A 23,005-nucleotide genomic window follows, 5' to 3' on the forward strand; every position below is an offset into this window, starting at 1 on the left:
TGTAAATGAGTCAGCTCATAACGCTAATTTCTGCTTATCGTTTGTGCTTCACTTTCACTAAACAAAAACGGGTGTTTGACTGAGTGAAAGTCTCTCCTCCGCCAGTGCTGGAAATGTTGTCTAAAGAGGCCATAAAGTTTTACTGCCTCCTGCGTCCGGTTTCTTTGTTCTTTTGGAGATAAAAGGAAGTGAAGATGTCCCACGTAAACGCCCCCAAAAGACAAAAGCGGACGAGAATAAAACACTGCAGATTTTTGTTGTAAGAAATATTATAAAATAAAAAAATATTATTTCATAAAATGACAAAAGCAGCACTCAAAGGCCTTTGGTTTACTATAAATCATTCATGGAACGCAGAGGCCTTGAGCTGCGGCTGCACACTTTACTTTTTTTTTAACCATTTCTAAAATGCGCAAAAAAAGAGAATCAAATAAAACCTTTACCTAAATTCAAGAGCACGTGTTTGAAATGTGCCTATTAGTTAATTACACATATAACAAGCTAATGCCAAGAGTAATCGTAAATAGATGTGAATAGAAAATGTTTTTTTCATAGCATTTTATCTTGTGCGTAAAAAGCAAATCCGCTATGCTTTGAGATACCTGTAAAAATGAAATCGCAAAACTGTGAAAGGTCAAAAAGGATCGTGAGTGGGAATGCGTTGCATTTGTGGAATTTATGGTTTTATTGCGTCTCAGTCTATAAATGTCGGAAATCCTTTTGGAAAGAGGAAATAGGCGCCGAGTCACCCCATGGCAGCTGAAAAGCCAAAATATTATTGAAGAAATAGACCTCCTAAAAGTAATTTAAAAATGGTGAATATTTCTCCTTTTACAGGTAGCCTAATGACTTAAATAACTGAACTTGGAGACTAGCTCTACCTCTGTGATTGTCAGACCTTAAAACGCCCCAGGGTTTCAGCCAACCACTGAGGTACATTATGGTTCAATTTCACTGAATTTAAATATCTATTTTTATATCATTTTAATACAGTATTAGTTAGGCATTTGAATAAGAGAAAGGAGTGCGCTTTCATAGTCTGTATGGCTAAAATACAATCCATTGTGTCTAATTTGGTTGAATTTTTAAAAATATAACGATGCATTTGGATTTGGCGTATTATAAAATTCAAATGTTGTTCAGCATAACTTAAACTTCATTTAGAATTACGTTGTAAACAATAAGAAGCCATACAGACCTTTGGAAACGCCTACGGACCAAGGCAGAAACCAGGTGCGCATCCAGTTCTTATCATATTTTCACATTTTTCTTTGTCTATTTCGAAACCTCCCCACATTTACGCATCACAGACCATGAGGTAAAATAAAGATGGCGATGAGAAAGCGCCTCTAAAAAGCACAAAAACGGCTGCTGTTTTTGAAAATTTACAACTTTGCCAGCGAAGTTTACGACTCGCTCGGCTCCGGGATTGGCTGCCCTTGGTCATGTGGACACTAGGAATGGGAACTTATTTCCCATGAGGTTATATTGCAGCTGCTGTTTTGCACTGCTCATTCACTTAACACTAGAAACACATGCTTTTTCTTAGCTCTATGTTGTATACGTAGATTTTGTTGTTTTGGTGGATAAAATCGGCACCATGTTCGTGCGTAATTCCCCGAGAAGGAGCCACGGCGCTGACGTCTCCCCGCCATGTTTTAATGGGCATCCACTTCTGGCAATGTTCTTCCAAAATGAGGGATCTACACTCCTCTGTGATGACTGGATTATGTTTTTGGAGATCACTTAACGCAGCTTGCAAAGTAGGGGATTTGGGAACGAGCTCTGGAAACGAGAGCGTGGAGTGACAGGCACGGTCCGCATGATGGATTATCAACAAAAGGTAAGGTGTTTCTCACGCGCCAGGCCAAAGCGCTGCTGCAGAGGGGCTCAGACACCAAAAAAGCCCCAACTGCTTTCTAGCGTTTATATCATGGCTATATTAAGTTACATTAGACACATTAGATTGGTTCATTGTTTCAGGAAAGTCTATTATTTTCTTACGTTGCCCGCGCTATTCACAACCAGTTGCTTAACTTGGAGCTTAACCCGTGAGATGCTGCAACGGCGCCAGACTTCGACCTAAAACAAACAACATCTTTGGATAAAAATAAGAAGTTAGGGTTTTATGCTGAAGTTGAGGCCTATTGGGCACTCACTGATTATGGCAGCAGCTGGTTTCTGGACACATGAGCTTGGCTTGATGATAATGATGATGAGGCAAATAATGGCCAATAAAGCCCCAAATAACAGTCTTTACCTATAGATTTTGATACTAAAATTTGAATTGAAATTAATATTGTTCGATGAGTATTACAAAATCAACATTTTTTTTTACATTTTAGAGTGTTTTGCTGTTTTTGGTTGCGGTCATGGCGCCATTACGCACGAATTTCGGTATCGTTGAAAATAACAGTGCGGGAAAAAATACATGTTGTACAAAAAATATATTTGGATTATCTTGTACACAGTTGTGATATAGGATTGTGTTCTTTCATCTTTTTAACCACACGTGTGACTAAGCCGTTTACTGAATGGACGTTCATTCATTCACTGTTACACAATCAATGACGGTAATGCGCCCTCCCTATAATCAGCCTCTCACAAACAGATGCGAGCAATAAAATGCAATCCATGAAAGCCCGAACAAAACCAGCTGGATCTGTATTTCTGAAGAGGGTCATAAAAGAGACCACTGCACCTGCGTGAGGACAGAGACCATAGTATTAATATTTAAAACGTATAAAATGGTGATCCTGCTTCACCTATAACGCTTTATGTGTTTTGCTCTTTGTCTATTTTTATGGGGCAGTTCTCAGCTCAGTTCAGGCCTGTGGATCCAAGTATCAAGGCGCATGAAAAACGCAGCTCTTATCACACTGCAGTGATCTAAGGCCTTTGAGATGAATGTTTCCAACAGCAATATGAAACAAATTGCATTTCTCATGGTCATACTGTTTTAAAAGATCAAATGAAAGAACTAAAGTAGTAGAAAAAGTGCAGATGAGACGATATGCACGATATAATATAATATAATAATATCATACTATATTATGCAATATTATATAATATAATATAATATAATATAATATTGTATTATTTTATATGAATATATATTATAATATATAATATAAGATATAATATAGGTTATATGTATAGGATACAGTAACATAATGCGTCATGCTGCGTCAAAAGCACGTGATTACCAAATATTAATAGAAAAACGCGTTTCTATGTCTTTTTAATTCATCATAATCATCATTAAACGCCAAATCCAATCAATATGATCATTTACATACTTAAATGTTGAATTAAACGTTGAAAAAGGTCTTCTAAGGCGTGAAGAACACGAGACGCTAAACCTGCACGAATCACTGCACTGCACAATGTATGGAGTACCTAATGCAGCTTCACTAACTTTTATATTAATTTTCTCATTGTTTGGTTTATTAGATTTACATTAATGGTATATTATACTGCTTCACACGTGCCTTACCACTTGAGTTTGCAGTTTTAGCAGAGTTTCATTGGTGTTCATTTGGTGCGTAAAGCCCGTGATGATGATGCTTATAATGAGGTGGATGATGATGGCACGCGGCTCGTGTCCCCGTGGCCCTCACAGCAGGAGGGAGTCGGACGTACAGCAGCAGGGGACCTCACCTTTAGGAAGAGAACAAATTGGGACATAATTAGAGTTAGTTTCCGTTAAGAGGCTTTTCTTTGACAAAGATTTGACAATAGACGCTTGGGACACATGTTTGATGCAAATGATTATTTGTGCGTAATAGAGGACCATGCGTAAAGCTGTTTTCTTGTTATTTTACACATACGCACAAGTTTGATTCGAGATGCATTTGGTTATATTGTTTGTAGTTTGGATACAGTGATCTGGCAGTCTGTTTTTAACATGTCTGGCTGATTGTAAGTGACTGAGGTGCGTAAAGACTGACAGGGTCGAGCGCTTCGTTTCGATTCACAGGGGACCCCTGCGCGCAACAAGAGCCCCCCATGGGTGCAGTAGTGCAAGAACAGACGGCGCTGATTGGCCAGAGGTTGATCAGATGGTACACTTCCCCTCTGTATTCAGTGGCACCTCACAACCCCCCCTCCCAGCAAATACCAAATCTCCGATAAAGTAATGGCAAAAGCACTTGGACTATAAAAGACAACAAATCATATCCCTTCGGAGTATATACACCCCGTTGTCCACCCAATGAGTTCGTATTTTGTTAACTCAACTTTCCCCGTGTCTCTGGCGGGAGGACAGGACTCTCTCCTGGGTCAGATACCGCTCTATTCCTCGGGATACAGCGACCCGTTAAGGCACTACTCCAACGCGGCCACGTATGGAGCGGCCAACATGCAAGAGAAAGTCTATCCCGCGTCCTACTACCAACAGTACGGCCGGGCGAGCTGCGACTACAACCCGGTGGGGACTTTTTACAAAGACGCCGATGGTCAGTGCGCCTTTTCGAGTCGCGACGAACAGGCGCTGTTTGTTACGCAGGACCAACATCAGCAGCGGAAAGTGGCGGAGTGTTCCGAGCAAAGCGCTGTCAACATGAGCAGCAGCCTGGACGACAAGACCTCCACTCTCATCTATCCATGGATGCAGAGAATGAACGCTTGCTCCGCTGGTAAGACCTACTTTGATAACTCTTTTATTTATAGTTATTATACTTGACAAAAAGTGTGTTAAATGTTACAGGATTTTAGACGTGCTAGACTATACTTTGATATCCAGAGCGTAACTTTACATTCAGTGTCAGTAGCGCAGTGAGACAGACTGTAGGGATCATAGCGCACCGATGTTTGAGCGCCTCGGGGCTGTCTGCCACATCAACATAAAACCAGACTGCCTCCACTGAGCTGTGGCACAAAAGGAAACCATAGTATGTTATCTTACACTTTGTGGTTGGGATGTTTATTTTATTTTTTATTTCAATAGCCTTTTTATTAATTAATTTATTTATTCATGGCTTTGGTTCACTTTTGCAATGTCAAAAGACCAAAATAATGCGTAGGCTGTGCAAGAGAGCTCCCAGTTTATATACAGATCTGTTCGAGGTTATTAGAAGGTAAAATCTAACATTAAATGCGCACCAGTGAGACATTTCAAACACGGTCACGCGCACACGCACACTGGGCCTGCATCGACCCTTTCACCCGGTCACATGGGTTTACGTTTGCGCAACGATTAAAGCCACTAAATTGAATCCCTAATGACAATAATAACAGGGAATAGTGTGACCTTATAGATTTCTATTGTTTGTGCCAATGACTGCACAAGAACAGTGTATGTTGTTAGTGGTAATATGAGACCAGCTCACATTACACTGATGTACAGACGCCATTGCGCATCATGTTTTTATATGAAGACATTTAAGAAAACAGAGTAAAAAAGACAGAAGAAAATAATAACAATATTTAGGATATAGGAAAAAAAGAGGATGCTTTTTTTTTTTTTTTTCTCTTTTTGCGCAATTGGAGACAGGCAACCACAGCAACCACTGAGAATATTGTATGTGTCTGACAGAACTATTTATATCATATTATATTAAGTTACTTGATCTCTAACTTTTCAATTGATTTTATTTTCATGTTACACTATCACTGACCATCTCTATTCTTTCTCTAGGCCCATTTGGAAACAGTGGGCGCAGGGGCCGCCAGACCTACACCCGCTACCAGACCCTGGAGCTGGAGAAAGAGTTTCACTTCAACCGCTACCTGACCAGAAGACGCCGGATAGAGATCTCCCACGCGCTGTGTCTGACCGAGAGACAAATCAAAATCTGGTTCCAAAACCGTAGAATGAAGTGGAAAAAGGAAAACAAGCTGCTGAACCCGTCCAAGACCGAAGAAGAGAGCGAACAAAGCGAAGGCAAAGAGTTAAAATAATAATAAAAAGTGGACAGACATTCCTGAAATAAAGTGTATTTCTTTGTAGATAATTCGTGTTTGTAGTGATAGACTTTCAGTGTCTGCACGGTAGATTTTCCATTTCCATTTGTGCTCGTGCGTTAATTTGAGGACTATGCAAATCCGCCAAAATGTACATATTGTATTTCTTTTATTTTGTAGCTTTGGACCATGTTGTTACCTCATGATTTTGTCCTGTGGCACCAGAAGAGCCTTTGTCTCTTCACTGTACACCTCCTGCTGTGGCTGTGGCTGTCTAGTGTTTAATCTGTGGTCTTTATTACACACTTATCTTGTGCCATATTTCAATTTGTACAGATGAGAAAATGTTCCTTGAATGTTATTTATTGTTGTTCACTTGTGTTTTAATGCACATCTGAATCCCGTGTGCAATATTTTGTTTAGAAAATTGTAAATAAAAATAAAGGCTTTTTGATGCAGACTGGAACATGCTTTCCCTCATGTGTTTTAGTTTAGTATATGTCAAAAATAACAACATTAATACAAATCAGACTTTACGCACTGTGCGTAAAAGTGCCAATAATGAAAGTTGACAAGTCTTTATTATGTGTTATCTGAGCCTTTTGTGGCCTAGATTATTTGCGCGTTACATAAATGATAAATGACACTGAGGCCTTGACAGTGCGCGCTCACGCTCGGCTCGCGTAGATACCACCTTTGTCCGGAAGATGGCGCTCTCTGCACGCGAGGTTCTTGGGGCGCAGCGGGGAGGCACCATTGACTGGAGCCTAACGACCATTATTTCGTCATCATTTGTAACCATGGAGCATGAATTACCTCTTGAAGTCATCAGAGAGGATTTACGACTGGTCAACAAAGGCACGTGATTCTCGAACGCGCTCCCATATTTGGCCGCATACCTGGCAAAGTACAGTAGGGCTTCATTGCTTATAATTCATGATTGCGTCCATAAATCGTGCAAGCACACAGGATTATAGCGACAAAGATCTACAAATCGAGGCTTTAAAAATCCAAGCAAATGAGCTCTTACTTTGTAAACTCGTTCTCAGGGCGCTATCCAAATGGCTCCGACTATCAGTTACTAAATTATGGGACTAACGGCGCTGTGAGCGGCTCCTTCAGAGACCCTGGCACCATGCACTCCGGGTCTTTCGGCTACAACTACAATGGCATGGACCTAACCGTGAACCGCACCAACGCGGGCAACCACTTCGGTGCCGTGCGAGATGACACCCGTGGATTCGCGCCGGATGCCCGCTACAGACAGACGCCCAATTGCTCGCTCTCATCCCCGGACCCGGTGCAGCCCCAGCCACCTCCGTCCTGCGCAAACAGGGAGCAACTGGAACTAAAAAGCCCTTCTCCACCGTCTGACCGGAGCGCGACCTCAGCTTCCAACAACAAAAACAGCGGAGCGCACTTCACGGAGATAGACGACGGTGGCGCGGTGGTGTCTGAGAGCGAGGAGGGCGCACACGGCAGCGGAGGGTCCAGCTCTGTTCCACGCTCACAGCAGCAGCAGCAGGAGCCCAGTGCCACCTCATCGGCTCCTACAGATTGCCAAACGCCGCAAATATTCCCTTGGATGCGGAAACTGCACATAAGCCATGGTATATGTACATTCATAATATTTGTTTGTGGAGGTCTGTCGTAAATCTGTCAAGTGCATGAGTGAGCAGGTTGTGGCAGGTTACAGCGAGGACAAGGTTTGAAGGTTTGGCTTGTGGTCTGGCTTTGAAAATAGTTGTTTGTGTCTCTAGGAATTGAGGTAGAAGCTGTGAAAGTGTGTATTTACGTCGTGGTCTTGTTGCATGCTTCTCCGCATCACTTCATCTTATCTAAAATCCCATCCAAAACAGCCAGCCACCTTGATGTGTTGTTGATGATTATGCTGTTGTTGTCGCTGCTAATTCTCTCTATGAAATTGTAGATATGACTGGACCAGATGGGAAAAGGGCCCGAACTGCGTACACCCGCTACCAGACTCTAGAGCTGGAGAAAGAGTTTCACTTCAATAGATACCTAACCAGACGGCGGAGGATAGAGATAGCCCACGCCTTGTGTCTTTCCGAAAGACAGATCAAAATCTGGTTTCAAAACCGCCGGATGAAATGGAAGAAGGACAATAAACTGAAAAGCATGAGTCTGGTGACAGGAGGCAGCGCCTTCCACAACTGAGTTTTTGGAAGCATCATGATAATTATGAAAAAATAATAAAAAAATGAATCCATGAGTACTGTAAAGCTATTGAAAAAGCGCAGCACCTTCCAAGCATGCTATTGTGATAGAAGAAGAAGTATTCCGTGGTCCCAATGCCATTTTTAGTTGTGGTAGCTTAGATGTCATATTTGGAAGAAAAAAGATGTAAATATTAATAATTGTTGATGCTCTTTCTGTCTGTTGAGGTCGCCATGTTTAGCTCTTTATTCTTCTTGACGGTCTAAACAGGAGTCATTGTACAGTTTAAGAAAATACGAAAAAAACTTTCCAAACCATATGCTGCTGTTCATTGAATGTAATGTATTTGGAGCCATTCATTCAAAGCGCTTATAGCTGTATTTTGATGGTTCTCTCTCGTGGCCATTGCAAACCATACATTTTCATAAAGAAGCCAATAATGTGTAGCTCTAGGATATTTTGTGCATCTATTGTTTTAGGTCTAATAATTATGAGCAATGCAAATGTATTCAACCTGTCAATGTGATAAATTTTTAGTGCAAAGGGTTATTCTGTGGATATAGGCTGTAAGTGATGTACGCTTTTTTCGCCAATACGCTTTTTGTATTTGTAAGTGAACTCATAGCGCTTGAAATAAAAGTTTCGACTCAAATACATTGTCTCGGGTATTTTAAATGAGAAAAAAATATACATTCCATATCCATCCTACAATTAGACAATACAATACAAGGATAATTAACGTGGAATAATTTTGAACCAAAACACACACACACTCACACACACACATCAATTTTCTTATGACGTATTTTCCTGGCCCCATTTTGTGCAAAAGAGAAACTTTCTAAACTTACCTCGTCTTGACCTCAGTCCAGCAAGGCGAGGGGCTGCCTACAACAGAAATAAAATCCAAAAAGGCTTACAGGTATAACATGCAATGGCTGAAGTTGGTAAAAATCCCAGCCTTACCAAAGATTGTATAGGGCCTATATTACTTACAGACTGTGAAAAGTCACGTGAGGTCCATAAAGTTGGTTTTATGGTTTTGGGGAGTAGACAATGTACAATATAATTCACAACCTTGAATGAAAGTGACGGCTTAACTGCGTAGATGGGACTGGAAAGGCTGGACTGGACTCAGGAAATGTCCAGTCATATTTAGGTAGCATCTAATGGCACTTGAATTGGATAAACACTGTGCGTAAAATTAGCCCAAATTTGTAATAGACCAACTGTTATTTTATTTGTACAAATTCCATAAAATTATTAATACAGCCCGTAAAAATGTACACTATCTCGAACAAATAAAACACGAAATAACACATTGAAATTATTTAGGGGATTTTTTTCATTTTGTGAGGTTACACGCCGTTTGTTGCCGTGCGTAAAATGTGTTTCAGTTTAAAAAGAAAAAAAAAACAAAAAAACTTTTCTTCTTCAAACACAATGCATTATGGAGAATCTTCTCATGATTTGACTTTAAGACTAATAAGCGCTTTTATGGAGCTGCCACGAGACGAACTTGAGCTGGTCCCGGAGTGATTTATCCACAAATGTGTCAAGTCACCGCGCGGCCAAAGGTGAAGTTGCGGCCACAGCAGCGAGAGCAGAGCGGAGCTGGACACAGGCCTCGCTGCTTTTAGATAAAGATATGCATCTAAATGAGCTCGTGGCTACTGCCTATTGTCTATAGGCTACTAATAAAAATATAATTATATTACAGTTTAAAACTAAGAGCAGGTTTCTGTGCTCTACGCAGACTATTTCCCCAGTCTTCTCAAACTCATTTCAGGTAAAAGTAAAATCAGTGGTATTGGCTATGGATCTTAGACATTTCCCACATATTCATAACTATTAAGTGGCAATTTAAGCAGCGTAATGAGCATTGCATATTGATAGGGGTAATCTGCAGCCGGATCTCATGCATTATTCATAGGGACGGGGATCATCGCTGGGTCAGGAGACGACTGCAGCCACAGATGCGTCAGGACGCACGGCTCAGTGCTGCCACACTTTGCACAGTCACCACGAAGTGTTTTGGGGGATGCATCTGAATTTACTCTAGTGTATGGCTGTAATAATTTATTTTTGACAATTAAAAAAAAAAAATCATTAAGTGTGTGAAAACAATTATTTTATTTTAAATAGCCTAACGATATAAACACAGTTCTGGATTCAATACAAAAACAACCTATCATTGTAACATAATTTTAACCTATAGTTCATATGTGCAAGCAGTTCTAAAATACGCCTTTAAATGTTTAGACCAATATATCAACGCACTAATATCTAAAGGTAAAATAAGGTCATTGAAAAGAAGAACTCTTATGTGATGTGCAACCCCTATCATTTTCTGTTTTTGATATTATCGTTAATGATAAACTATTATAAATTGGATTTGCAATATTCCTATTAGTAAACATACAAAAAGAAAACAAAAAACACGCGACAGTCGTTGGGAATGTGCACCTTTTTCCTCTTTACACAGTGAGCAAAAGGCAGCGGCTCTGCGCACATGTAATAAATGATACGTCAGTGAACTATTAAATATAAATGAGAAAACTATTATTTCACAATTAAACGGTGGATTTGAAGAGGGAGAAAGGACTGGAGGCTCGCCACATCAATAGAATGCAGCAACATAGCCTTAACACTTGGTCAATGGCCTCCCCAAACTGACATTTGCCAGTATTAATTTGATGATTATTAAATACGAAGTAAATGTCACCTTGTACGTATTGTGAAGCCACTCTAGTGCCACGGATCCTCAACATCTGGCAGATTGTGTGTTTGCATGAATTCTCAATAGATCCCAATAGGAGGTAATGGCACCTTGGTTCCGGCAGAGGGAGCTCCAGACCGACAGCTCGCGATGATGGATGAGTTTTCGCTCCTATCACCGGGGCCGTGTAGGTTAGACCCTGAACATAGAAAAGTCGTGTCACTGCCAGCGTGTTTATCAGTTATCTCCCATTTTCACTTTCTGCTTAGAGAGCTGCGCTTAAATCCTTAGTCCTCCTGAATAATTTGGGGTTATTAAGGATAAATGACACAGTAGTTAGGATAGGCCTTCCTCAATTTAAATAAGTAATAATTACATCTTTACAATTGCTTATTAATGCGCTTTAAAAACCTACAGCAAAGGTAGGCTAATCTTAAACGCTTGAAGAAAACTGTCAATATGTTACAAGCATATTTTGCTTATTGAAATTCATTAATGTAAAATGTAGGCATGAATATGGTAAGCCTATAGCAACAGTTCTTCAAATAGGTCAAGTAGGACGGCCATGTGTTGTTATCGTGGACATCAAATTAAATGTGCCTATAGTTGCCTCTCTTGTGTCTTCTTAATTTTTGATCACGCTCTTATATAGCCTATATAAAGAGAAATTCGAGTGGGTAAAATCTTATACAGGTCTACTACTGTATCCGAGACCACTTGGAAAAGACAGACCAATAAGACACGTATAGACTGAATACGCACATATCTGTCAGGGTTATACGGCTCTGTTGAGGCTCGTAATGCGCACCAAACGTTGCGCTAAGTGTTTTATATGAGAGAGGAGTGTTGTTCTATTTTTGCTACCTCAAATGTCTTAACAACAATAATGGCATTGAATTTCATCTTTGACTGTCAACTTAATTAATTTCAGTTGATTACTGAATTGTTTATTTTGGGCTTTAAAACATAAAAGTCTAACACCAAAAGGGAATTAACCATCAACATTTGGCCAACAGTTTTAAGTATTAAAATGCTTCATACATAGTCAATATACACTGTTCTCTGCACTTGTACTTAAAATATCCCTGAAGTATGCAGACCACGTCAGCTCTCGCCTCTTCCCAGACTCGGTGACCGCTCGATGACCTGTCATCTATATATACCCTGTAGATCCGAATTTGTGTACATTGAGCAGCAGCCACAAGTTCGTATCTTGGGGAGTATGTAGGTGATGACACTTCAACTCTCCGACAGCTACACATGAACAACGGTAGCCAAAATGTTTACAAGGAAATGGCCAATTATTTATTTATTGCTATTTTATGGGTTTGCTTTTATTTTACTTTACTGGTTTTAGTGTTTTAGAACTGGCAAGGTTAAATTGAGCATTTATACCCTGATGTACCTTTTGTTGTTTTTAATGTTGTCTTTATAGGTGCAGCACTTTGGATACTGGTTTGTTTCTAAAATGGCTATATAAATAAAGGATTTGGATTTGAATTAAAGTTCACATGATTAACAAATATAATGTTATACAAATATAAGTATTTTGTGATTCATAAATAAAATGACTGATGCTTTACGAATGGCACTGATAATATTACGCATGGAATTGTACTTCTAAGCACAGTCACAGGCCTGTAGGCAGTGTAAACATGATGCCTTCACAGTTTTTGGCCCGACATTCTTTAAAATTCTGACATCCGCAGAAACTTACAATGTGGCCATTGTCCAAAGCATCATTTATCTTCTTTTCACTGCAGCACATGTGCGTCTTGGTCAAGGAGGAGTTTAGTTTGCTGGGAAATGTGAGGACCTTAACAAACAGCTTCCTTTTTCGCTACAGAGTGGACGCCAGGGACCGGGGCACTGGGCTGAGAAGATGGCAAGAATACCGGGGTAAGTTTACATGAGTTTGTGTGTGGACTGTATGGATCTGTGCCGTGCGTAAAGAGCGCAGATGAAAGCGCTGGGAGTGTGTGGCATTAAGTTTGATTGAAGGGAGGCGGGATCAACTAAATGTAAAGCGGACGTGTATAGACTTGCCGTGGTCATTCAGAGTTCACGAGTTCAGTTCACTGAGCGGTGTTATCTTTAACGGGACTCGCCTTTGCCCCGCGCATGAACATGAATACGCACGAACCTGCTTATTACGCATTACTCATCTGGCTATAATAACAATGTCCAAACAAATTAGTTCTGTAACATATAGGCCTAAAGTAGTCTTGGTTTAGCCCGGATGTGGTCCTTGACTTTTGCTAGTGAATTCATTTGATAAAAGTTTGTCTATAATGGTTTATTAGTACCATACATATATAACTTATCACTCTTCAATTAAACGCCCGTGCCTCTTTGCAAATGAGCATGGGAAGAAATTTTACTTCAAAATCTGTCATGCAAAATACTGCTTTAGATAAGATTGTGAAAATGAATTTTGTTATCCTAAAATATTTCTTATTGGAAGTATTTCCATGGGTAAAATTAAGAGGGACAGTTAGAGCTGGCTGTTGCTTCGGCTGCCTTTGAATTAAATCAGCGCCATAAATCCCTTCATGTGGACACGCGGTTCCTGCGGCTAATTGCAGAGCGCAGCATTTGTCAGCAGGCCCATGGGATGACTGCTGTGACTGAGGACCAATTACTGTATGAACCATCGGAGTGAAGACCTGACATAGAAGCCATCTTGTAGTACGCACGTTATTTGTTTGCGCGCGCTTTTCTTTGTTATTTGTGAAAACGAGCACCTGCCACTGTCTCATGTTAGGTGATCTATAAGGACAAAAGACATCCCTCTATTGTACACTATAAATGTTAAATTTAAAGCTGGATTATGGCTGTAAGTGTCTTTTGGAAATGACCATAAATCCTGGTTATGCTCCTCAAGTCCTACACATTTGCCTGTATTTATAGTGTTTAACAGAAGCTAGACAACTTTATGGCACTAAACGCTCTGCCGCTGTAAATGTTAGGCTGAAGGTTTGAGTAAAGGCTTGACAGAGAGAGGAATAACTGTATTGTATTTTAACCTACTTTCAACAGTAAATGGCAATGTAGGTCAAAATGCCTATTAAGTCAAATTTGAATTTATTTCAATTATGATGAATTGTCTGTGTGCTTTTGAGTAAATGCTTTGCAACTCCAAGAACATAGATATGATTATTTTGGAGGCATTGTTGTTGCACATTGCAATTATAAAGATTTATTTAATATCTTTGACCATTTCATATGTTCGGGCACGTTGGTTTGTTGGTTTAGTTGCAAGTGTAAGAAATCGCATGCCTGTGTTCACAAATGGTGGACTCATGGTTTATGATAGAACACATTTTTCTGTTTTATGCAGTTTACCAAACAAATACAAATATTGGTTTAAAATGGGCATTAATTTAAAAAAGGAAAGAAAAGAAAACTGATATTTGATGACCACCACTGATATTATTGACTGACTGAGAAGATAATAGGAGAACAGTGTGTGTGTGTTTTGTCCTATCATTATCTGTCACTAATTTGACAGGCCAATTTTTGAGCCTCAGCTAATGGTGGTCTAACAATAATGCACAACATGGTAAAATTATGTTTAAGATAAGAATGGAAAAATAGTTTTTTGGCATAATTTAAGTGTGGGTGATGACATGGGTATTGCAGTAGCGTGTCATAAGTGTTCACGGGTTACCATGATGTTTCCAGTCAGAATTTTCGATCAATAGTCTGGAAAATACCTTTGCTATTTAAAGGTCCTATATTACGCAAAATTGACTCTTGTGAACTTTTAGCTAAGTTAAAATGTTGTTGCCTCTTCAAAAACATATCTGGATTTGTGTTTAGTTTCATTCACACATGTTTGAGTAATATTTTATTGTTAGTCTGTCTACATCTCCAAAGCTTAAAATGCTTTGTTCCACCTTGAGATGTCATGAAGTGGTAGTTTTCAAGTTAACCGCTCCTTTTACATTTAGCTCAACAGAGATTCCAGGCCTGATATTATCCAAATGATACTAGGGAAGGTGTGTGGAGTTACAAACACAGTTGAGCACTTCCTTTATTACCACATGGCATCACTAGGTGGGACTGAGTGTTTTCTGTCTGACAGAAGAACAGAAAAAGCCTAAATATGCAGGATTTGTGTGTTAAATGTGTAAATGAAACAAAACAACTCCATGTTTGTTTGTGACTGGAAAACAAAATTATAAGATAGATCAGAAAATTGTGTAATATGGGTCCTTTAAAAGTCAGCCATATTTAAAACAAGTGAAAGCAGCATTCAGATACATGTTATTATATTTTCTAACCACAAGAGGTCACAAGACAATGTAATGATTGTGCCTGTCCCAAGCCAGGATAACTGAAGAAAGCAACCACCATAAAATATACACATCATGATAGGAGATATAGTACTAATCAATATATTGGATATAAACCAACCCATCAGTATTCCTTGAATAAGTAGTACTGTGCAAAACTATACTGACATTTTGTATGTAAAATGTATGTTGGCAAATAATATTCATAACAACATATCAGTAATGAATCTCAATATTTTCACACACCCTATAACAGGGTTGTTGTTTGTTTTTTTTACAAGCAACAATACCAAACTCTTTTTACAATTTTAGATTATTCAAATTTTAGGTGCCCCTAAATGAATGTGGCCCTGTACATTAACATAGGAAACACCACTGTTCATAGTGAAGTGTTGCGTGTGAATGTGGATGGGAGAAGCCAAAATGGATTGCAAAGGTTTTATTTAGCGCTTGTTTTACATTAACGGTTGCGGTATGTGTCATGTCCCCACAAGTGCAAAAACACTGACCTGCATGTTTATGTGTGTGAGAGATTTGTCATCACCAATCTGAAAGGTGAACAACAGCGCCCCCTGTATGCGGGCTCTTGATGATGATGAGGTTTAAGTGGAGCTCAGTGTGGACACAGACAGGAGTGTGGTCAGATGTGAATGATAGATATAGATCATAGACACTGCAGGCTGCTCTGTCATTTTCACTGTGCGGCCAATGTCCCCAATGTTACCCCACTGCGTGAACACAGAGATCAGTTAGACTCATCAAGGTTTTGAATGTTATGTCCCTGATTCACCCAATGACAATTACATTAATATATACTCAAGCATTTAAGTTAACAGTCAATGGCAACATCTCAATCAATTTCCCAAAAGGTCCTTTTTTTTAGTTTTTTTTTTAGTAATAGTGGCTCTATCACTAAACTATGAGGCTCCTATTTATGTTAAAGGGTCCATACTATGCTTTTCCCATCTATGTTATTGTAATGTTATTTTCTCATCAAAAACATACCTGGAGATGTGTTTTGTTTCATTAATTCACACATTTAACACACAAATCCTGCACATTTAGGCTAGAGTTCTTTTTTCAGATAGAAAACAATCTGTTTCACCTTGTGATGTCGTAATACAGGAAGTGTCCCACTGTGTTAAACTTCATACACCTTCATTAGAATAATTTAGATGATCTCAGCCCTGAAATTTCCAGTCTCTCCTGAACAAAAGATAAAACGTAGCTGTTAACTCAAAAATTACATCTTGATCACGTCATCACAAGGTGAAACAGATCATTTTGAGCTTTGGAGATGTAAACCGACTGATAATAAAGGGTTAGTCAAACGTGTGAATGAAACAAAACACAACTCCAGGTATGATGAGGTAACAACATTCTAATATTGTTTAAAGCTCACAAGAATCAGTTTTGCATAATATAGGATCTTTAGCCCCCCCCCCAAAAAAAATAAAATAAAAATAAATAAATAAGGCTGCTTTTCCATTTCAATTCTTTTGGCTCCACTGTTGTGTTGATGTTCAGGTTTTCATCTTTTTTATTTAAACACATATAGATTCATTCTATTATAAGACAGACATATACTTAGTTCAGATAATTATTAGTCATCTCACAATGGGATTACTTTTTTGTTTTAAGTCTTGTAAAATACAGTTTCTTTTTTTGTTATATCTGTTTGCAAACTTTGATTCACCATAGGCCTATAGACTGTCACTAAATCACAATAATCCACAGCTCGCGCGCCACTTGTAGTTCGTTTATTAAAACTCGTGCGCCCTTGTTTTGTGTCAAACGGCTCGGAGATCAAAGACATCCATTTGGCGTTAATTTGTGTCCCTCGGTTAAATATTACCTCTGAGAACCAATCAAACCTATCGAACAGGGATGAAGATGAGCGATCAAAGCTCCGTCAGACTATACGATCGATGCCCCGCCGCAGTCCGACTGTCAGCATGTTGAACCCGGGTCCATACTGTACAAGGCCTCGTTACGCACGGAGACTTCTATTTTAATGACCATCGCTGACCACCGTCTTGCTTTAACTTTATAAACTGCTTTCACTTTGTTAAATTACTCAGCTAACAAAAAAGGGGAAAACCTCATTACCCAAACTAAATGTAATGCACTTTCTATGTGGAAGTGATGGCAGGACTAAATGAACCCTGGCTCATTGTGTGAAGCCCCGGTCTAAATACTGATAGCATTCTGTGCATGAGCAATTTATGGCATCTCTGTCTGGCATCGCTCCTAAAGGGGACTTCAGCCATGTTGGGATTTATTATAACACCGCTGGACACGTTCCCAGCGCTGTTTAAACTAAAAGAGATGTGACTGGGTGGCTTTTTACAATGAAGGGGCTCCGATTTCTGCTCAAATGCGTAATGGTTTTAAATGACGGAGCGGCTCATTTTCATTATGTTAGGATAACTTTATTTTTCCATTTTCCAATAAAGATTCTTATAAGCTTTTGACCTCCCTTTGTTTCCTCTTGACCACATTGAGCTTTAATTGTCACATTAGTCCAGTGCGTAAAATCCTTCTTATCTTTATCGCTGACTATGTCCATACATGATGTTGCGTGATCAGCAAGAATAGGCTTCTTTTTCCACGCGCGCACATTGGGTGACATTGCGTGAGGAAAAATGTTACGCAGCGCGGTGTGAGCTGTGCAGAAACACTAGTGTCCACTCAGCCTCAGCCCACTGGCATCCAAAGGCACACCGTGACGCCCGAGACGCACTAATAATCAACACACAACCACACGCGAGGATTGTTATTCTGAAATTATTATCAGCGACATTTTTTTCTTAAGGTGAGAAGAGGAGCGGTTGTTGTGCGTTTGGGATTGTTTTAGCCCGCGATGAATGTAGTTTCGGAGGTAAGGCAGCCGGCTGTTGTGCCGCGGACTGGGCTATGTGTCTTTATGATTTACGATCCTGACTCGAGCCACGGTTCACCCAGAGTTCATAAAGCTGCATGCCTCCAGACTTATTCTCTCTCTCTCTCTCTTTTCCTCGCCTTTCTCTTTCTAATTTTGCCCTTTCGTTGAATCCAAATACCGTTTTTAATCGCGCTTTTTATTGTTACAAACGTAGCTTATAACAGCTGCTGCGTAATGGCACGTTTTATAGCTCGCTAACGTATGTGTTTGACATATGTATCCATCGTAACACGGTGACACGCCTCTGGCTTCTATTTATTTTATTTTATAACCAATAATAGCTGATAACGACTTGTTATTTTTGTGCGTTTAAAAATAGGCCCGGTCACAGCGCGCAGCTTTGGCGCGCAATGAGAATTAAAAATGTATAGGCAGTGCCTTTGATATTCATGATATAAAATTCGTGTGTTGATAAACGACTCTTGTTTGTTACAATTTGTTATTGGTGGCATATTTGTTTAGAAAGTAATTTGTTCTCTTGTGGGTTTCTGAAACAGGTGTACAAAAAATACTGTCAAAGTTTATGCATTTTACAAAAGAAAATACATTTAGAATGTAGGTTAGAACAACAAAAATTGAGACAAAAAATGACCAAGCAAAATGATGGTGTTTTGTGCCTTACGTATCTAAGTAATAATTTGATTTATTATATTTTATGTTCTTGGGTTTTGAAAAAGGATGTTGTTTACACCCAAAAGTCTAGGTTTTCTCTTTGCATATTTGCTTTAGGAGAGTATAGCTATTGATGTCAGCGCACTATTGAGTTGATAAGATGGATCATTCGGTCTCCTCCCTGATTCTGTCTGTGTCTATTTTGTCTCCGCTCTCAGGCCAGAAGCCCCGCGCGCTCTGGAAAGCTGCCATGTGACATTTGGCTGCCAGCGCTCTGTCACAAGGTCAAAGGGGCCCCTGCAACGCGCACTTAATGGAAACGCACCGAGCTCCACACAACGTCCACCACAATCACTTCTTGGGGATTTCTCTGGAAAACGGTTTTGCTCCTCAACCAACCACACACCAAAACCAAAAACGGCAGCACAGGCAGAGCGGGCAGTCCGGGGAGACGCCTGGGAGAGGAAACCCCAAGTGTAGCATGAGTAAAAAGATCTTTCCTTGGATGAAAGAGTCCAGACAGACCAATGAGAAACACAGAAGTCAGACGAGCATTGCAGGTCTGTATCAAATCAAACAGGGCCTTTTCATTTGGTACAATGAAATCTCACACTGAGGACAAGTCTGCTCCGTCTGCTTCCTCTTTTAAAAGGTTTAGCTATTAATTAGACAGGGGTCTGTGATACCAGCTGCACAGCATCAATGCAATATTACAAAACAGGTCTTTGGAAACGTTATTTTGTACATTAATGAAAGGATTTACCTTTAAACAATATTGTAGCCTATATAAAAACATGTTCTTGTATATTGCCAACGTTGCAATTAACACTGCAGGTCCAATGTCCCTGATTAAACAAACATTAAACCTGAGCTTTTACAGACGCTAACACACATAGCACACATGTTATTTCAGAATGAAGACAAAGTGCTCATGAATAGTTCTGAAAGAGTTCAATGTCACCTGAATATCCCTCCGGCCTTTAATTAAATTTTCCAGTCCCTGTAGCCATATTTATGTTTTACATTTGATGATGCAAAACATCATGTAGCCCTGTTATTTTTAATATTCAAAAAAAGGCCCAATGTAACAAGATGAGGACACTGGAACACTGGAATCTTTCTAAAATTTCTAACCCTTTTCTGTTTTTATTCACAGATTCCAATGACAAGTGCGCTGGTGCGTCCCTGTCTTCCAAACGCACGCGCACAGCATATACGAGCGCGCAGCTGGTGGAGTTGGAGAAGGAGTTTCACTTTAGTCGGTACTTGTGCAGACCAAGACGCGTGGAAATGGCCAATCTACTGAACCTGCACGAGCGCCAAATCAAGGTTTGGTTTCAGAACCGGCGTATGAAACAAAAGAAGGATGAGCGTGTGAAGGGCCTATCTTGCTCCCCCTCTTCCCCCTCCGACCCTGACAGCCCCACCCTCTCCAGCCTGGGCTATGTGCATTTGGGTCCAGATTTCCCAGTGTCCCCTCCGCCTAAAGCCCAGCTGCAGTCTGTAACGTACCAAGAGACTGAACACTTCTCCAAATACGCAGCTCCCGGAGGTGACCCTCGCTTTACGCACGGGCCACAGTTTAACGCGGACTTTGACGCGCACGGCCACTCGCACGTGGTGGGAGTAAACGATCCTCAAGGCTCATATTTCTCCCAGAGCTGCCCTGCTCAGGACAGAATCATGCAGGCTCCAAAGCTGACTCATCTGTAGCACGTTTGGATGGACTTTAGTTTGTGTTGTGATAGTTAGTCTGACGCATTGACGCTTTAATTTCCTTGGCGGATTTTTTTATGTAGCCTACAAAGATATTTGCGTATTTATACAACAACTATTTTAATTTCAGTTAAATTCGTTGTTTAAATTTTGTTCGGAAACATTAGCTCTCCAACTGATTATAATTGCTTCTCCACTGCAAACGTTAGGCTTTAACTTGTTTCACTAGTTCCCTGATCAAGTACACAACGTGAACACAGTAAAGCAGCCGGAAAACACCAAAGCCTCCCTTTTTGTTGCAGTTTAATTAGTACTTAGCTCTATAACGCAGCATTAAGCCGTAGTTAATTACCGAACCCTTACGGGTGACTGTGGGCATGATAGGTTTTGGGATGATATTACAGTGGTACTGGGCTTTTCTGAAAAGAAAACAGAGACAAAAACAGTCATAAGTCCGCACAGGCCACTCCTTTGTGCTATATGACCAAAGTGGGCCACACAAGCTGCCAATCTGTAAAAGAGCGAGTGATGGATCACTGGACCCACGTTCGCTTTTTACATCAGGATTTGATTCCTGTCTTCTCGATTGTAAACATTTGAAGAAAAATCCTGACATTTTTAGGGAAACCAACATTTTTCTTATTGGCATCCATTTATATTTAAATTTCGCATTAATAATTAATAATAGTGAAACAGGAATAGTGATTAATATTGACAGGTGTGGTAAAGTAAAAACAAAAGTTGATCAATTCTGAGGAATAGCCCAATACACTTTAATGCATGCGCATGACTTGTAATGGCTGAACAAAGCATCAACAAATCATCTGCACGTAACATCTTTAAATTACCACTTTAGTTAATGTATTGAGCGCACATTAGAGTGGCAAAGTATTTTTAAAAATCAAGATTTAGTTCACAGTGCACATTTTACGCCACCTGCTTGTCTTTGCTTGATTTTAAAATAAATTAGTTGACATTTATAAAAAGAAAAAAAAAAAAAAAAAAAAAAAAAAAACACTACTAATAATAATCAAATAAAAATAAATAATCCTAAAATATTTATGTCATACTTTTATGTATTTATTTCTTCCACATGCATTAACCTAATCAAATAGAATCTTTGTTGTTTTACATTATTATTTATCTCCAGGATTTAAACAATGTTTTATTGATTGTTGACGGTGTATGGCCTCCTCGACTGTGGTGATAAATGTCATTAAAGATCAGATTTCTCTCTCACCTCTCGCCATAATATTATTATAGTAATGATCTTTTTATGGTTGGTTACATACACATTGTCACTCTTTTAATGTGATTTTAAAGTCCTTGTAAGGCGAAAATGGGCCTTGATGTTTGTTCTTATCAGATGGATGAGCGAGTTTGATTGAAGCGTTTGTCATGTAAATGCGAGGCGTTTGATGGACGAGCCCACAGACATGACAGAGTGTCCCCGGCCTCTCGCCATTGGCCTTTGGCAGGTCACATGGTGTGTCAGGAAGGTGATATGAGGGTGGAAGGCAGTTTTACAGCTTTGACATACTACCTAGAAGGTTAGGGCAAGGAGCACCATTAATGACTGCTCAGCCTTGATCGATTTTCGGAGCAAACAATAGGCGAAGTTTCAAGATGAACTCATACCTAGACTACCCAGTTTGTAACAGAGGCGCTAACTTATTCAGTGCCAAGGCCGGATACCACAACCTGAACCACGGATACACGGCCAGCTCGTGCGCAACAAGTGATACTTACGCACAAGACGGACGTTTAGTTGCAGCGACTACGGGGCCCCATCAGACCCCAAGTTTACCTCCTCTTCACCACCAAACACATGTCAATCTGGACCTGCAGTACACGCCACCGGGGAACTCTCTGTACGGGCCACCGCTGGAGTACGGGCATCACCAGTATGGCCTAGCACCAGAGCAAGACCGGGGTTATATGCACGCACAAGTGTCGCCCATTGCGACAAACATGGCTCCTTATACGGGAGAAAACTGTGGGACTGTCGCTCAAGGTGCACAGTACATGCACTACAACAGCAACGGGGAGCAAAGACATCAAGATTACGCAGAAAACGTGTATACGAGGCTTCCCGTACCGTGCAAGGAGAAAGAAGTTGAGGAGACAAAAACTTTCGACTGGATGAAAGTGAAGAGAAATCCACCTAAAACAGGTTTGTAAGCCTCTAATAACTGTTAATACAACAAGCTAAAACTAACATAAAAGCATTAAAATACCGTGCGTAAAACTGATAAAACTTTTGTACTTGTTTCCATTATTCCGTCACAGTTCATGTTGATTTATTTTCTCATCATTCATTTCACCACAGCTGTCTTGTCGGAGTTTGGAGTCCCTAGCCAGCACAACGTGATCCGCACCAACTTTACCACTAAACAACTGACTGAGCTGGAGAAGGAGTTCCATTTCAACAAATACCTCACCCGGGCGCGCAGAGTGGAGGTGGCCGCCAGCCTGGACCTCAACGAAACACAGGTTAAAATATGGTTCCAAAACCGCAGAATGAAGCAGAAAAAACGCGAGAAATCGGGATGCGTTTTTGGCAACAGTTCAGCCAAAATGGACAAACACAGTAGCCCTGATAACTCTCCAAAAGTCAAAGGGAAAGACTGTTAA

At 40.1% G+C, this 23,005-nt stretch overlaps 4 protein-coding genes across 4 annotated transcripts; all 4 read left to right on the forward strand.

The window, feature by feature from the left end:
* Positions 1–4,213: 4,213 nt before the first annotated feature.
* Positions 4,214–5,901, forward strand: hoxb6b (homeobox B6b). Its single transcript, XM_020918228.2, has 2 exons — positions 4,214–4,637; positions 5,639–5,901. The coding sequence occupies exons 1-2, from the start codon at positions 4,214–4,216 to the stop codon at positions 5,899–5,901; spliced, it is 687 nt and encodes a 228-aa protein (XP_020773887.2).
* A 1,021-nt stretch (positions 5,902–6,922) lies between these two features.
* hoxb5b (homeobox B5b) lies at positions 6,923–8,082 on the forward strand. The gene is made up of 2 exons (XM_055150533.1): positions 6,923–7,514; positions 7,835–8,082. The coding sequence occupies exons 1-2, from the start codon at positions 6,923–6,925 to the stop codon at positions 8,080–8,082; spliced, it is 840 nt and encodes a 279-aa protein (XP_055006508.1).
* Positions 8,083–12,590: 4,508 nt separating this feature from the next.
* LOC110154350 (homeobox protein Hox-D3) lies at positions 12,591–20,368 on the forward strand. The gene is made up of 3 exons (XM_020918341.2): positions 12,591–12,700; positions 18,874–19,215; positions 19,812–20,368. The coding sequence occupies exons 2-3, from the start codon at positions 18,969–18,971 to the stop codon at positions 20,366–20,368; spliced, it is 804 nt and encodes a 267-aa protein (XP_020774000.1). The 5' UTR covers positions 12,591–12,700; positions 18,874–18,968.
* Positions 20,369–21,621: 1,253 nt separating this feature from the next.
* Positions 21,622–23,005, forward strand: hoxb1b (homeobox B1b). Its single transcript, XM_020918396.2, has 2 exons — positions 21,622–22,544; positions 22,701–23,005. The coding sequence occupies exons 1-2, from the start codon at positions 21,998–22,000 to the stop codon at positions 23,003–23,005; spliced, it is 852 nt and encodes a 283-aa protein (XP_020774055.1). The 5' UTR covers positions 21,622–21,997.

Source organism: Boleophthalmus pectinirostris, unplaced genomic scaffold (assembly GCF_026225935.1).
Source record: "Boleophthalmus pectinirostris isolate CB_2022bp ecotype Guang Dong unplaced genomic scaffold, ASM2622593v1 HiC_scaffold_14, whole genome shotgun sequence".
NCBI lineage: Eukaryota > Metazoa > Chordata > Actinopteri > Gobiiformes > Gobiidae > Boleophthalmus > Boleophthalmus pectinirostris.